The sequence below is a fragment of the Crinia signifera genome, chromosome 1 (genome assembly GCF_055691185.1).
Source record: "Crinia signifera chromosome 1, ASM5569118v1, whole genome shotgun sequence".
Classification (NCBI taxonomy): Eukaryota; Metazoa; Chordata; class Amphibia; order Anura; family Myobatrachidae; genus Crinia; species Crinia signifera.
The window spans coordinates 252329983-252346408 of NC_139217.1; the positions used below are offsets into that span (position 1 = coordinate 252329983).

A 16426-nucleotide genomic window follows, 5' to 3' on the forward strand; every position below is an offset into this window, starting at 1 on the left:
ATAAGCATGATTATGGATAACAAATGGCTATGTGTTATGAATTGCAATACCATATAGGCTAATAAAAAGTTATAATAAAATGTTTAAAAGCTCTTTTATGAAGTTTTGCCGCTTCCGGATTCTCAGCACTGTTTTGTCATGTCATGGGTTTGTAGCTTTCTATCCACGTGGCTTCTGTTCTGAGCCTGTTTGCAGCCACGATCGCTCTTAGAGGTCTGTACTTCCGCTTTCTGTCTCTCTCACCAACATGTTCTATGCTTCTGCATTTAGAATGCTAAATATCCGGAAACTGCTACTTCATTAATGAGCTTGTAATTCTTAACACATTGCACTTTGTTACCCATTTTTTTCATAACATCAAACCAACTTTAACAGCTGCTTCACACAACAATTCAGAAGCAGAAATACATATTTTTCCTTTATATAGGCATGGATACACTGAAAACCTTGACTGCTGAGGTGCCCTAAGGACAGCGTTTGTGAACCACTTGTTTACAAAGCAAGCTGCATTACAGTATGTGACTATTCACAAAATAAGTACCCTCTTCGTATAATTTGTTTTGTTACTCTATAGTGGTTCCCTTGAAGATCCAATTACAAAAATACCATCCTAACAACTACATTTTATTTAGAATTGTCTTTATTTTAGTCCACTTTATAAATCTAAAGTACATCTATGTCACAGTACAATTTTACATTTCCCAAGTGCATTATGGGATTAATATGAAATCATTCTTCTTCAAGGGAAGAAAAAAAAAAATATATAGTAACTTTTCAAATAAAAAAGTATATTATTCATTATCAATCAGAAAATTATATTATTGGCCCAATGCAAGGTAAAGCTGTTGGGGGAATAGTCACTAAACACTTGCATGTCGTTAGAGCTCTTTCAGTGCTGGCAAACACATTATTGTCCATTTAAATGAATGCCTTGTCAAGTTGGTTTGTATTTTATCTTTTCGGATCCTTATTGAAATATTAACAGTTGCTGTAAATGGTAAGTCAACAGTAACACGTAAGGTAGGACAGCAAGAACAGAGGAGCTGCTGCTCACTGCCTGTAAGGTATGGTCATTTGTATGTTTCCAATGCTGTGGCTCCTGTGTGATGTATCCATTAATAATCCGGATTTGTGGGGGAGGATCTGTAACGCTGCAATAAATAAATAACATGATCAATTACATCATTCATGTAAAAAAAAAGCACATATATTTATTTAGTGTTTAGTGTGCAGCAAATTGCATTGCCCTTTACAATTGGAAAAAGTGATAAAACAAACTACGGATGGTCCTGTACACACACACACACACACACACACACACACACACACACACACACACACTATTAGATTTAAGATTAATCACTTTGTGGCTGGGCCATATCACACTCCAGTGTAAAAGATTATTTTTTAGGTGGGGAGTCTGCAATATATGGGGTTCACTAATCTTCAAATATAACCAAAAAGTGATTGGAATTGGTAAATTGGGTGGTCCAACATGTACGATTGTACCAACTGTTTGGCGCTGCAGATTCTTACTGAATGGTAACAATTTTATGATTTGCGAACTGTTACTAGTAAAATGATGAGCCTTTCAAGATTGGCAGATCAGTATTTGTTTAAAATCATCTGCAAATCACTGAAAAAATATCAGCAATGTATGGATGCATATTAGTGGATTGATAATCAGTTAGTAAACCAGATAAAAAAATTCCAAATCATTGAATCCCTTGATTGCTGATGTATGTGTCCAGTACATGGCTTCTGTTATGTGCATCCAGGAAATCAGCAGTCTGTGAGCTAGGCTATCAAAACAGTCTAGATGCCCCCATATGCTATGCAACTTTCCTAAGGGGAGAAGCCGATTACAATCCCCCTTGAACCGCCCAGCAGCTTCCCAGGTGGCAGCATCGCGTACGATACATTGAATGTGGTCCTTTTGCATACAATGTATTATATGAGATCCCAGCAATGCCTGCAGGATTGATACATCTATAGTGCAGGCCTTGCAATCTCTGGCTCTGATTTGACACTTTGGCAATTTGACACTTTTCATCCGATTTCTCAGACCGATCCTTCAGATTCAGATGAAAAGTGCCCAAATTGCACTAATGTATGGGCAGTTTAAGATGAGTGTTTTTGTTTCTCTGTGTCTGTGCTGTTCATGTACAAGCGGAGTACTACTTGTGACAATAAAGAATTAGATGTTTACATACATACATACATACATACATACATACATACATACATACATACATATAAATAATGTACAGGAGCAATGGGAAAAGCCCAGGAGGAGTTTAAGTAGATAAGAGAAATGGAATGAGATGAAAATAACAATGTTCCATTCTACATGGCTCACATCTAGGAAATATGAAAGATGTTAGAGCTTAGCATTGTAGGAAACATGCAACAATAGATACAACTTTTATTTTTTTAATATATAACATAGAGGTGCAATTGGTTTCTGTATAGGTTAGTCAGAATGAAAATTATATATATTTTTTTCAATTATTGGGTAGTTATCCTATTTTTTTATCTTGATGCGAATAAAAAAGCAAAGTGGCTGTTGTTTATTAAGCTGATGATAAATAGAAAAGGGCACGTTACTAAGTAACCCATACTACCTACAATTATACCTTGCTCCAGGCTACATTTTAACATTATCTGCTCTGATAAACATCACAGTGAACCAATTTCAGCTGGTATCAACCTATGCTATTTTGGCATGTATGCATCTATATTCCATATATACTCGAGTATAAGCCTACATTTTCAGAACAGTTTTTATGCTGAAAAAGCCCCCCTGGGCTTATACTCGAGTGAGGGTCCCACTTGAGTCAATAATGCTGCTTTCAGACCGCATAACTGGCTTTGACCCTGTATTTGAAAACGTTTCCAAAAACGGGTCTGCCAGGTAAAACCCCTTTCACACCGTATATTTCCGTTTAAGTGCTGTTTTTTTTACCTGGCAGACCCGTTTTTGGACACTACTCAAATACAGGGTCTTGCCAGTGCGGTTCTCCCCTCCCCCCGCCCCCGTACCTGGACAGCCAGCCGGCGTGACTGTGGACAGGGGAGCCGGGATCAGATGCTGCAGCAGGGGAGACAAGACCCCGGTCCAGGGGTGCTGATATGGGCTGCAGGGGGCAGGCACTCCTCAAGTCTCCCCAGTGCCGCTGGGGAGACCCCCGGACCGGGGTCTCGTCTCCCCTGCTGCAGCAGTGACGCTGTTCCCGCTGGCAGCTCCCAGCATGGCCACCGCAGCCCCGCTCCCCAGCTGGGGATGCTGCTGCTGGACTCGCTGGACTGCGCAAAGCTCTGCTCCGACGAGGCGACCCGGGGATCCAGCATCCTGCCCCCCATCTTCCAGCCGCACAGACCCGGCAGCGGCGGCCACAACCCGCAGCAGCCTCCACCGCCGCCACCCAGGAACGGGACGGGGGTACGGGCTGTGCTATGCGAGAACTCGGGCAACACACAGTGCAGGGTCCCTTCGGGGAATGTGAAATGAGCGGCGGGGTCCCTATGGCGCTAGTTCCCATCCGCCCCAGGGACCCCGCCGCTCCTTTCACGTTCCCCGATGCGGGGTCTCGTCTCCCCTACTTCAGCATCTGATCCCAGCTCCCCTGTTTACAGTGAGGCATGCTGGACTGAGCTGCCCAGGTACCAGGGGAGGGGGGGGACCAGTGTGGGGTCCTAAATACCGTTTCAGCCCCCCAAAAAAGGGGTCTGAAACTGGTAGGACCCTGCTTTTTTTACCGTTTCCAAAAAACGTTTTTTGGAAACGGTAAAATCACTCTTCACCTTTCAGACCGCACACATTACCATTTTAAAACGGTTAAAAATCTGCAAAATACCGTTTTTTAAGTGCGGTCTGAAAGGGTCATAAGTTTTTCCCAGTTTTTTGTTGTAAAATTAGGTGCATCGGCTTATACTCGAGTATATACGGTAGTAACTATATAGTAAATATCGGACTTAAATCTGTAGTAACCAAAATCTAAATATGTCATGTTTAAAGACGATAGCAATAATGAACTCATGTATGTGCTATAGGATTCAGGATAATCAAAGCAGGTTGTGCTAAGTAGCAAATAACATTTACCTTACTATGAAATAGAAGATATTAGCTCCTACTATATACTTGGATACTCTCATAGAACGAATGTGAGGCTCCTGGAAATCAGGTGCCACTCCCGGCCTCCCTGGACAGGTGGGCAAGTCTCTTGCACTGCTCGTGCCACCCCACACCAGCCACTTGCATTTTTCACGACCGCTCACATTACGTTTGTTACATGAAGCGCCCCACACAGCCCATCTTTGCAATCACCTATGATCTGACCTGGCGGTTTCCTCCCAGGGGAGTGAGCAGAAAAGTTAGCGAGTATGTCTTACTATCTAAAATTGTCTCATACAACCTAAAATGTACAGGACCATTTATATTATTTATAACTTTTAACTTTTTTGTGTATAGTTTTTATTTTTATGTCTTTATATAAGATGTACATTGGCAATACAAATTTACCTTTCTTGAATGCGAACCCAAAGGTCACTGAAATGGCGGTGTTTCTCTTTCCTCAGCTTCTTTTTATATTTTCTCTCAATTTTATCCATTATGTCTACATTATCCGGCATTAGCAGGTTGGGAAGCAGCTCTTTGTCTCTGTGTGTTTTCATTGGCTGCTTCATTTTTGTACTCGTCGTGTAGGAGGGTGATGAGATCCCCAATGAGAATTTTGAGGGAGAAGGTGTCTTTTTACTTTTACCACTTCGAAATGAAAATAAAATAATCAGAAAAACATACATACACATAGGAATTGGGTTTAATGTTACATTTCTTAAAGTCAAATTTGAGAAAACCCTTCTATTTACAAAATTACCAACTTTATAAAAAAACAAACTATGGCAGCACCTGTGTATTTTCTTTCATGTCATTTTGAAAAACCGATAACCGCGTATATCACCAAGATCCATTGTGGCGGCTTAGGTGTCGAATTGAATCAGCAAAAAAGTTTTTCAAGTCAATAGCCCCTAAATTACAGTTTCTGCATATACATATTGTAATTTGTATATGTACAGTGTATGCCTTACCTCATAATAGATCTTCCAGCAGGAGTGTGATGCACCTCATAGCCATCTCTTCTTAAAACATCGATGACCGTATTGTTGCCCATGAAATGGCCTAAGCATAGGAAAAAAATTTGAAAATTCTCATTACATGTTAAAATTTAATTAGTCCCTGTTCTTCCATTATTTCATATGTTATATTGCAGAAAGCAGCTGTTGCACTGTTTTCACAAATAGTCTTAATACTTTTGGTTGTGACATGTGCATAGAACTGTCTGCATTGTTAATATAGAAAATGTTATACAAAGAAGACACTGATAAAATTGCAACCTATGTGTCAGTACATATTTACACAAATTTTAGTGTCATTGATTTTTTTAGTAGTTAAAAAATGTTAGTGGGAAATAATAAGTTGCTGATAATTATAATGTAAATTACACAGCTGTGTAGACATATCTTCATTGTCATTTATCATGCAAAATAAAAGCATATATGGATGAACAGTGCTTTTTGTTGTGGTGGTACTCCAGGGTATTCAGTATGACTCCCTATGTTTGGTTTCATTTTGAATTCCCATAACTAGAAAACCCTTATCTGCACACTTATCTTAAGTATGGAAGATACTAATATCTTGCATATTCATGTAACTTTAGATTAATGCAGGCACCATGTTTTCTTCACTACAAGCACGTTTTTCATTGTAAAATTGTGTAAAGCCTCAAAAATGGTGGTGCACTTGGGATTCAGTATTGAATCCCGGCGGTCGGGATCCCGGCGTTCAGAATCCCGACGCCGGAATCCCGACAGCCGAAATGCCGACAAGGGGGGGACGTGGATCGCCCCCCCTTGCGGGCTCGCTGCGCTCGCCACACAGCGGGCCCAGTGCCTCGCTACGCTCGGCACACTAATTTATTCTCCCTCCAGGGGTGTCGTGGACACCCCAGGAGGGAGAATGTGTCGGCATTTCGGCAGTCGGGATTCCGGCGTCGGGATTCTGAACGCCGGGATCCCGACCGCCGGGATTTTAACTGCATCCCTGCACTTGCAGCAGTTTGTGTGAATGTCTTGTTGTTACACAGGTAAATGCATGGCTCACGCTATCCAGGAAATAGGCCAAATTCTTCCCCTTCTGATTGGATGGGTGCAGCAGATCGGAGATCTACTTAATGAAGTTTAGGCACCGTCATACACTAAGGCTACATTTCTAACTAAGGCCACAGCCAATTACCATGGGTGAGAAAGGAGGTAGCCTTGGGCTTTACCACCCCAGATGGTTCAGTTGCTCTCCTTTCTTTACCCAATAGACTTGTTAACACCCATTAAAGTACCGTGTTATCCAGCGTTAATGGGTATTAACGCACATAATCTGTGAAAAGTGACCAGTAAACTGTATGTGTGGTATAGCTCCCATGCACTGACAAAAGTTGGTACTTGTGAGTTATCTGGGCTGCCGATTTTTTGATTGTATGCCTTAAGTTAAGGCATACAATCAGATGCGATGCGATATCGCATCGCATCGCATGCGATCATCGGATGCGATGACCCGATTTTTCCATAGGAATCAATGTTAAAATGGACTGAGTCCATTTTAACATGGAATTCAATGGGAAAAAGGGGTCCTTTTCATACCCCTACTATCCAAGTGGGCATGGAGTTGGATATAAACCTGTGGCGAGCGTAGCGAGCCACCGAGCCCGAAGCGTGGCGAGCGAACGGTATTCTGTGTCCCCTCGCGGGGCTCGCTACGCTCGCCACGCTTCGGGCTCGGTGGCTCGCTACGCTCGCCACAGGTTTATATCCAACTCCATGCCCACTTGGATAGTAGGGGTATGAAAAGGACCCCTTTTTCCCATTGAATTCCATGTTAAAATGGACTCAGTCCATTTTAACATTGATTCCTATGGAAAAATCGGGTCATCGCATCGCATCGCATCCGATGGTCGCATGCGATGCGATGCGATGTGCCCGATCCGACCCGATTTAGAAATCGGCAGCCCGGATAACTCACAAGTACCCAAAAGTTCAACATGGAAAAGACCGACATGAAAAGGTCAACATGAGTTTTTTCACAAAAACTGTTAATGTTAACACCTGAGCTTGTGAACCCCCAATTAGTGTACCACGCCCACTTGCATGGCTTACCATGCTTTGGGCCAGATGCCTCGCTCCGTTAACATTATGCTTTACACACTTTAGCATTCCCAATCAGAGTGTATGTGGATAGAAAAGTATTAAAAAGTCCAAATACGGCACACAGAAAATAGTGAAAAGCTCATGTCAACCTTTTGTCAATGTCGACCTTGTGTATGACAACCTTTGGTGTCTCCTTATTATCAATCAACCTAGACATTGTCTGTCAGCCTTCTACATACCAAACTGTTGGCCAGTTTTTTATGTTGTATTATGCCTTAAAAAGGGATAAAAGCGAGGGTGATAAAGAGAGATAAACACCCAACCAATCAGCTCATAACTGCCATTATTTTAACAGTCTGTAACATGGCAATTAGGAGCTGGTTGGATGGATGTCTATCACTCTTTACTACCCTTGCGTTTAGCTCTTGTTACGGCTTATAAATACCTCTGCCCCAATATTTACTGCTTGGGGAACACAGCCCAACTGGAAATGCAAATAGTTGAATCCTATTAATGAAATGACAACAAATATACATAAGGACGATGTATAAAACATGTTCTATTATCCTGTATCATTGACATCTACTCAGTATGCTTATATGTGTTGTCTATTGTCCTCTACATATGGTTACATGATAATTATTTGCATGGTACACTGTAATCACCAAGTGGTGCAAGCAGGTCAGACCAAAAACTATACAGGTACGTGGAAGTATTCCTGTATAAAAGGCCTAACATTGTATGAGCCCTGCCTGATAAGTGAGCCCTATGTGATTGTGGGCGGGATGCTCTAACATCTGCCGCCCCTCTCCACCGGCTAACTCATTCTTACTAATTGCATATGCTATAACATATGCGATTAGTAACGCAAAGGACAGCTCTTCTGATAAGAGCTGTCCTTTGCGATGCGGCGCCATCCATGGACTTCCGTGCTTGAGACCCTGGAGTCCCTCTGCGCTTGCACAGAGTCCCGGCCCAGTTGCAGAGCATGCTGGGAGGGATCCATGATGGATCCCTCTAACAGCGCTGTAGAGAGACACTCATAGGCTTCTACAGGTTATAGCCAGCCTTTGCAGCACTGCCCCAACAGAAGGGGTTTAGAGTATATGAAAATGCAGTAAAAACCCTGATCACTAGGTTTTTACCACATTTTTGGTTTAGAGGATGTGATATAAGCCTTTTGACAGGGAGGGAGGAGAAGTAATAAAGTGCCTGGTACTTTATCACCTGCCAATCAGCTCCTAACTCTCCCTTTTTAAACCCAGCCTGTAACTTAACAGTCAGGAGCTGATTGGTCGGTGTTTAAGTACCAGGCACTTTATCACGTCCCCGTTATCACTGCTTAATACATCTACCTCTCTGATCTTCACAATACCTCTTGGACAGCTAACATTTTTAAGCTATTATGCAACTATAGGTCCCGCAACACCTATGGAGACTCATCTTTCCTGATTCCTACCTAACCCTGAATTACATGTTACAATAAACTAAGTAGGTTCGACTTATGTATGTGTATAATATGCATACTACTAATTTCGAATAATACTGATGTAGGCTTTCCGAAGGAGGAAGTCAGACAAGTATACTAACATTTCCCCTGCAACCCTCTCTAACCCTCCCTCCCTGCAGCGTAATCTTAACTCTCGATCACAGCCTAACCTTCCTACCCCGCTGTCTAAACCAATTCCCCCACCTCCGCAGCTTAACTCTAACCTCTCCCTCTGCACAGTCTAACCATATCAGCAACCTACAACCCCCCCCCCCCCCCCTGCAGCATAAACCTAACCCACCTTTACACCGGCCGGGGTCATTCTTACACTCCCTGCATACTTATGTTCAGGATGCTGGCAGTTGGGATTGTGGCGTCATCAGCCTCATTGATGTCAGCCTTCATGCACCAGTAGGTAGGCGGGATTTCGGCACCGGTATTGTGACTGCCGCATCCCGTCCCCCCCCCGGGATACTCACTCACATCTCTTGTATCAGGCTCCCTATCCCTTGAATGTATTTAATTTATTGAAATATTTGATTCTCCGGAGTAACTGTTGCCACCCATATTATTCTGCCATACACAATGACTCAGAGAATTTAAAGAAGCAATAAAAACTGTGTGCAGATTTTATTGTTATCAAATACAACACAGAATCTGAATTACTGCAAAAACATCTGCAATATAGTTGGCATAGAACAATACATTTACATTGTTACAGTTCACATTAATCCCTGCATTTATAATCGACATTATAATGGGGTTTATGTACTAATTTGCAATTTTGGGCCACTGAGACGACAATGGCTATAATATCTGATTATTGTTTTTCCAAACAATTGAGAGTGTTTCTGAGATCTTACATCAGAATATGGAGCTGATTGTACCTATGACTAATGTACTGTAGCTGGGATTTCAGTTGTTAGATTAGTCATTTAAGAACACATCAAAATTACATGCTGTACTGCAATTTTATCAGGTACATGATGCAACCGTATGTCATGCATCTAAGCACATTATTACTGTGTCAGTGTTTAGTGGCTTACCTGGCAACTCATCCATACATGTCATACACTGACAGCGAGACCCGAGCCGAGTAGAGGCCAACCAATGCAATAACCTAGAACTGTTACTGCCCTTTCCAGGGAGATTATTTTATAAATGTAACTTTCTATCTTTCTCTACAAATATATATATATATATATATACACAGAAGTACCAACACACTCGCCATTCCTACGAATGGGGTGCAAACAGCACCCATTTCCCAGGCTGGGGTGCGGTGGCCTGTGACCACACACTCTAGTAAATACAAACACAGGGGGCCCAGCACTCACTACAACAAACTAACTCACCTTAACATTCAAATAATCAATTAAATAAATAATGGGGTTTTAGTTCATGAATTGATCAATGCATTTAAGCTTGCAGCCCATCGCCAAGGGACAGTGAAATGGGGTCCTATTGGCGATGGGCTGCAAGCTTAAATGCATTGATCAATTCATGAACTAAAACCCCATTATTTATTTAATTGATTATTTGAATGTTAAGGTGAGTTAGTTTGTTGTAGTGAGTGCTGGGCCCCCTGTGTTTGTATATATATATATGTAGCGTGGGTCCCGGCACTCCTCTCTGGCTTCAGTGAAATGCTCCGGTGCCTTCTGAGGTTGTAGGCCTGGCACTCCCGCAGCTGGGTCCAAATACCCCGGTGCCTTCCAGGTCAGGTAGGTAGAAAGATGGATAAGTGTATAATTGGCAGCAAAATAGGACCAACGTTCGGGGTCTTGGTCACCCCTTTGTCAAGGTGCAAGTGGAAATGAAACAAACTACATAGTGATGTACTTACCTTAAATAACATGAAGAGTGTCAGTGAGCCAGTCACAGCGTGCAGTCAGCGGGTGGGAGCCGGGGAACCGGAAGTGCGCGTATTAGAGTAGCCGGGTGTGAGGGACTGATCAGTTTCCTGTCTGTGGAGCGCTCCCTGGAGCGCAAGCCAGCTGGTTGCTATAGCAACCCCTCTGCAGCATCTACCTGGGCTGTGCCTCAGGCTGCTCACTCACGTGCTGTTAGCTGATGCCTAGCAAAAAATACATACAAAGTAAATAGATCACAGTGCTCAGTACACATATACCATAATTACAATATAATGACAAGGTTAAAAACGTGTGTTTAAGATGCGCAGAAATGCAACGTTTGACCATCTATCGGATGGATAGAGAGTGTGTGTGAACAGGAAATTCTATGTGTGTGTGAAATAGATAAAGTATAAAATGAAAAGCAGGTATATCAGTTACTACTATCGGGGATCCCCACTAGGGGAATACTATCAATGTTGATGCGTTGTCCTCGTTTAGCCTTGGTAGTCAAGGTCTACTTTTTTCTATGATGCGTTCAAAATTGTCACGACTCAGAGACCCTAAGGGCATTCCGAATCCTGTCTGTATATACCAGCAACAGGTCACTGCCATTGCTAATGTGAATAGTCAACACAGAGTCGACACACAGGAATGACGACATAAGATGTAACTGTTGTCTCTCTGACCTAATCTTCATAGAGGACAACGCATCAACATTGATAGTATTCCCCTAGTGGGGATCCCCGATAGTAGTGACTGATATACCTGGTTTTCATTTTATACTTTATCTTGTTCACACACACATAGAATTTCCCGTTCACACACACACTCTATCCATCCGATAGATGGTCAAACGTTGCATTTCTGCGCATCTTAAACACACGTTTTTAACCTTGTCATTATATTGTAATTATGGTATATGTGTACTGAGCACTGTGATCTATTTACTTTGTATGTATTTTTTGCTAGGCATCAGCTAACAGCACGTGAGTGAGCAGCCTGAGGCACAGCCCATGTAGACGCTGCAGAGGGGTTGCTATAGCAACCAGCTGGCTTGCGTTCCAGGGAGCGCTCCACAGACAGGAAACTGATCAGTCCCTCACACCCGGCTACTCTAATACGCACACTTCCGGTTCCCCGGCTCCCACCCGCTGACTGCACGCTGTGACTGGCTCACTGACACTCTTCATGTTATTTAAGGTAAGCACATCACTATGTTTGTTTGATTTCCACTTGCACCTTGACAAAGGGGTGACCAAGACCCCGAAGCGTTGGTCCTATTTTGCTGCCAATTATACACTTGAAAAAAATCCCATTTTGAAATAAAGGAGACAAACGCCTGCTTAGATCAACATTTCAAGAATTTTAATCTCTTCATCAGGATATATATTTATAACTTCATTCACCAACAAAAGTACACGTTTGCAGGACAGAGAAGGTGTCACTCAACGGATTTTATCAGTTTTTGTGTGTTTAAATTACAGCATGACACAAATAAGACTTTTTTATCGTCTTATTTGTGTCATGCTGTAATTTGAATACAAAAACTGAAGAAAAAAATTTGTTGAGTGCCGCCTTCTCTGTCCTGCAAACGTTGTGAACTTTTGATGATGAGTGGATATATAATTGCATTGGAGGGCACATTGGTTAGTGTCTACTACAGTTCATCCTGAATGCCTGACATACCCACACAGATATATACAAACATGCATACATAGACGGCGGCTCAAAAACATGCAGCGGCACTACACAGATTTTCAAAAGGTTTTAGTATAAATAACTGGCGTTTTGGGGCTAGGTGAACCCTTTAACAAGGTGTACATCTTTATAAACGGGTCATCTAGCCCAGAAATGTTGGTTATTCATACTAAAACCTTGTGTAAAGTCTGTGGAGTGCTGCTGCGTGTTTTTGAGCCGCTGTCTATTTACCTGTTCAGAGGGCACCAACGGCTGTTGAACTAACCTAGGAGAACGGCGAGCTGACCAGAAGAAATATATATATATATATATATATAAAATCATTGACGTGCTCAGAAGGCACTGACTAGTAAATCCATGCACAAGCCGCTTACTATTAAATGATTTTTCCAGTTTGTGCAGGCTCTGCGATAGAAACAGGATGATCAGGGCCTGAGCTGATGTCACACACCCGCCCCTAAAACACTTGGGCACGCCTGCATTTTCTCTAGGCATGCCTGTGTTTTTTGCCACTCCTATAAAACGGCTGATTACCTAGCAAATGGCTAGCAATGAAAAAGTAGCAGGATTTAATCGCTGAACAGCATCACGACTGCGCATTGTGGCCCAGATGTGTGTGCAGCCTATCGTAATCAGCCAGTGTGCGAATTAGATGCCGCATGATCAGTCTTCATACTACCATGATCAGGTTGTCATTGGTAGAGGTGAGTGAACACAAGTGAGAAGTAACATATGGCAACTACTTAATATTGATTGGTGTTGTACTGTATAACTTGAAAGCAAGTATGTTGCTATGGGTTACGCCATATTTGCATTTATTAGTAAATACCTCTAATATACTGTATTTGTGATAATGTAGTAGTTCTCAAACATTTTAAGACAAGTGATCTCAGCCTGAACATTACTCACACTCTATATATATTATCAACTGTAAGAAGAACACAATTATCGGCTGACGGCGAGCAGGGCTGTTAGCCCGCCGCCAGTATTTAATGCTCCCCCTGACTCAACATTTCCACCTCACCTGCTCCTTGAGGCAAGGTGGAAACGGCAAGTGCGGACGTCAAAACCGCGGGTCTCGCCGCTATATCCAGCATGCTCCCTACATTTGCGGTGAACCTCACCATTCTGGGGAATCCTCGCCGCCAGAGGGTGTCGAGGATTTCCCCAGAACATAGAATATGGCAAGCGGTGGCATGGATAGTGACAGGGCAAGGCCACTGGCCTTGCTTATTCCCCTGGGTGTGAAAGGTTCTTTTTCCAACCTGGATCTACTGCAGCAACTACCATTTAGTTAGTAGTGATGACAACATTGCAGATGTATTCTTGCACCCCATGGTAAATGTTTAATGTTGGGTTATCGCAAATAGTGTCGGTCAGCTAATTGAAGATCCCCAATAGCCAAGAACTATTCCACCCCAAAGTGTGGTGAGATCTACAAGCAAAAGACATTGACATCTGGCATATTTATGACACAATAATTCCAGCAACAGATACAATTATATGTATTAAATATATGTATTTATCATTGCGGCATCAATAATTACATAAGTAAAATACACTCTAGCACACACTACATAATTACCGAACAAATAATGCACTGCATGAGATTCAAATCTTATTGACTCTGCAATAGGAACCTTTATGTGTGACAGAACTGTAGTCGGCAGGCTTTGTGTGGGTAAACTACGGAGTAATAGGATTATCCTCTCCAGATGGTTTTACATAAAATAATGTGTAACCTGATACAAATTCCCTGACATCAGACTCATATTGACAAACTCTAGAAGCCCGATTTAGGTGCCTGTGAATGTTTTAAGCTATGAAGAAAAATCTTTTTTTTTCTTTTTTTTAACTCCTTGTCATCTTATTTATGCAGAGTAGAAGAATATGTATAATACTGGGATGGGATCTCAAGTACTACGTTGATTTAAAAAAAAAAACACACAAAAGTTAACTTAATGCGCAGCGTGTATGGACAGTGATGATGGAGAAAATCTCTTGGCTGAAAATCGCTCAGTGCATACACCAGGGGTGGGCAATAAGCGGCCCTCCACAAGTTGATGAACTACACATCCCAGCATGCCTTGACTTAGTTTTGCTATTTGGCCATGCTGAAACTGATGCAAGGACTGATGGGATGTGTAGTTCAGCAACAGCTGAATTGCCCACCCCTGGCATACACACTGAGGGAAATTTGCTAAGATCGAATGGGTACAAATGCACCGGCTCTCTCCACTTTATCACACTGCAAAGCTTACTATATCTACCTCAAATAATGTATTGTAGTACTATGTAAGGTACACCAGTGTTAGGGCAAATTGGTTTTATAATCTGAAATCCTTGCTTATAAATTTTCCTCAGTGGCATAGTAATAACCTCCACAGGGGCTTGAGGTGCTGGGTGGATTGTGGGAGCTAAGAGGATACTAGTCTGCAGTGAAATTTTCCCTTCCAAAATGGCTACCACCTCATAGGAGACAAATTATGAGAGAGGCAGCGGCCATGTTGGAACATTGTTATACATTGTTATTGTTATAATCTTTGCATATGTCCCAAAAATATTAAGATAAAAATGGGATTGAATTTTTACCGGCCCGGGAAGAAAATTATGTTGTCTAGTAAGAACATCAGCCTGCTAATGTAGTCATAAGCAATTCTAGAAACATTAGTAGTAAGATAGTAAGATATTCATCCTCCCATTCAATCAGACCCACAGAGGGGATTCGTATGCAGACTCCGTGTGGGCCCTTTCCTCACAGGCAATGTTCCATGTTCCTGGTGACTTCTCTATTGCACATGCACAAATCACTAGGAACATTGCCACAGTGCCATATTCCCAGTAATTTTTGCTGCTGTGGTACTCCAGAGATGTGAGTATAAATAATTATATGGATGCAGGAAGTGTGCCCCTCTAGACCCAGGGGCCCCTATGCATCGCACACCCGGTACCCATTATGTAAATTCAATTTATTCCAGCTCTGCATCTCTGCCAAGGTCTAATAATGTATCAAGAGTACTAGCTGGTCAATGTACTTAACATACTGTACATTAAATTATTCCACTGTGCCATCCAATGCAGAAGAGTTGGCTTTATAAAAGGCTTCAATTATACGCAGAGATCTTTGGCTGTGGCTGAACAAGTAAATCCGTTATTATGATAAGATTGTCGTGTGTTAGATATATATGATGAGAAATGTTCTAGAGCTAGAGCTAGAATTCTAAACACAAATATAAATTGTTATTGTTATTGTTGGGTATTTACTTGCTTTTAAGTATGCTTCCCAGTTGGCAATACCTCATACCCTACACCAATATTGTTTAATTTTTCTTAGACAACAATAGAATTGCCCAAAATAGCCAACTCCAACAACAATGAAAGTAAAATGTCGTTGCTCATTAATAGTAAAAGATAAAAATTTACATCAATACCCCTTTTAAGCCACCGCAAAACCCCTTATTTTTGCTCTAGTGGACCTGGGTCAGCGGCGGTGTAAAAGGGATTAACCCGTGTCCCTTTACACGGGACTTCTACCCAGGCCCTGACCAAGGTTGAACATGGAAAGGACCTGGGTAGAGAGCAGTTTAAAGGGATATGCTGGGTCATCTGACCTGGCTCCCATTTACAACAAGGGGGGAAGCCCAACTTTCGGACCGCAGCGTCCTGCGGTCAACATGGAGGTTGAGTGGGGGGCGCACACAGCCTCCACTGCTGTCTGCTGTACTGTGCAGACCGCAGTGAAGGTAGGGAGTAGATGAATGGATGCCTGTGTGCGGCATCCATTCACCTTGCGGACGGGGCTTGGGGGTGCACGGGGGCTGGGGGCAGCTCACGGGGTTGTCGGGGGTCCCGCCGCCCCTGTTTACACTGTGTGTAGGCACCGCAGTATAAATGGTGCAAATCCCGGATCTGACCTGGCTTGGATCCGTGTTCCAAATGCCGGGTCATACCCGGGATTTGGGTGTAAAAGGGGTATTAGTTTAATACTTTTATTTCATGTTTAATTTTCAGAATACATTTATATTCAAAATTCCATACTGTTTATAAATTAATCTAGTTTGTCCTTCCTCTTTTCTAAAATCCCCTATTTGCCTGGTAGGAGGTGTATTTTCTCTTACATATAAATATAGAAAACCAAAATTCTCTATGGTGCCAATAATGGAAAATATATCATGTATAAGTATAC

At 42.2% G+C, this 16426-nt stretch overlaps 1 protein-coding gene across 1 annotated transcript in view; it reads right to left on the minus strand.

Moving 5' to 3' along the window:
• Positions 1-634: 634 nt before the first annotated feature.
• TRABD2A (TraB domain containing 2A) overlaps positions 635-16426 on the minus strand; it is a 75986-nt gene continuing 60194 nt past the window's right edge. The window contains exons 5-7 of the mRNA XM_083158284.1: positions 5089-5179; positions 4523-4765; positions 635-1151 (exon numbers count right to left, since the gene is read on the minus strand). Coding sequence (XP_083014410.1) covers positions 968-1151; positions 4523-4765; positions 5089-5179 — 518 coding nt within the window. The 3' untranslated portion in view covers positions 635-967. The remainder of the gene's footprint in view (positions 1152-4522; positions 4766-5088; positions 5180-16426) is intronic.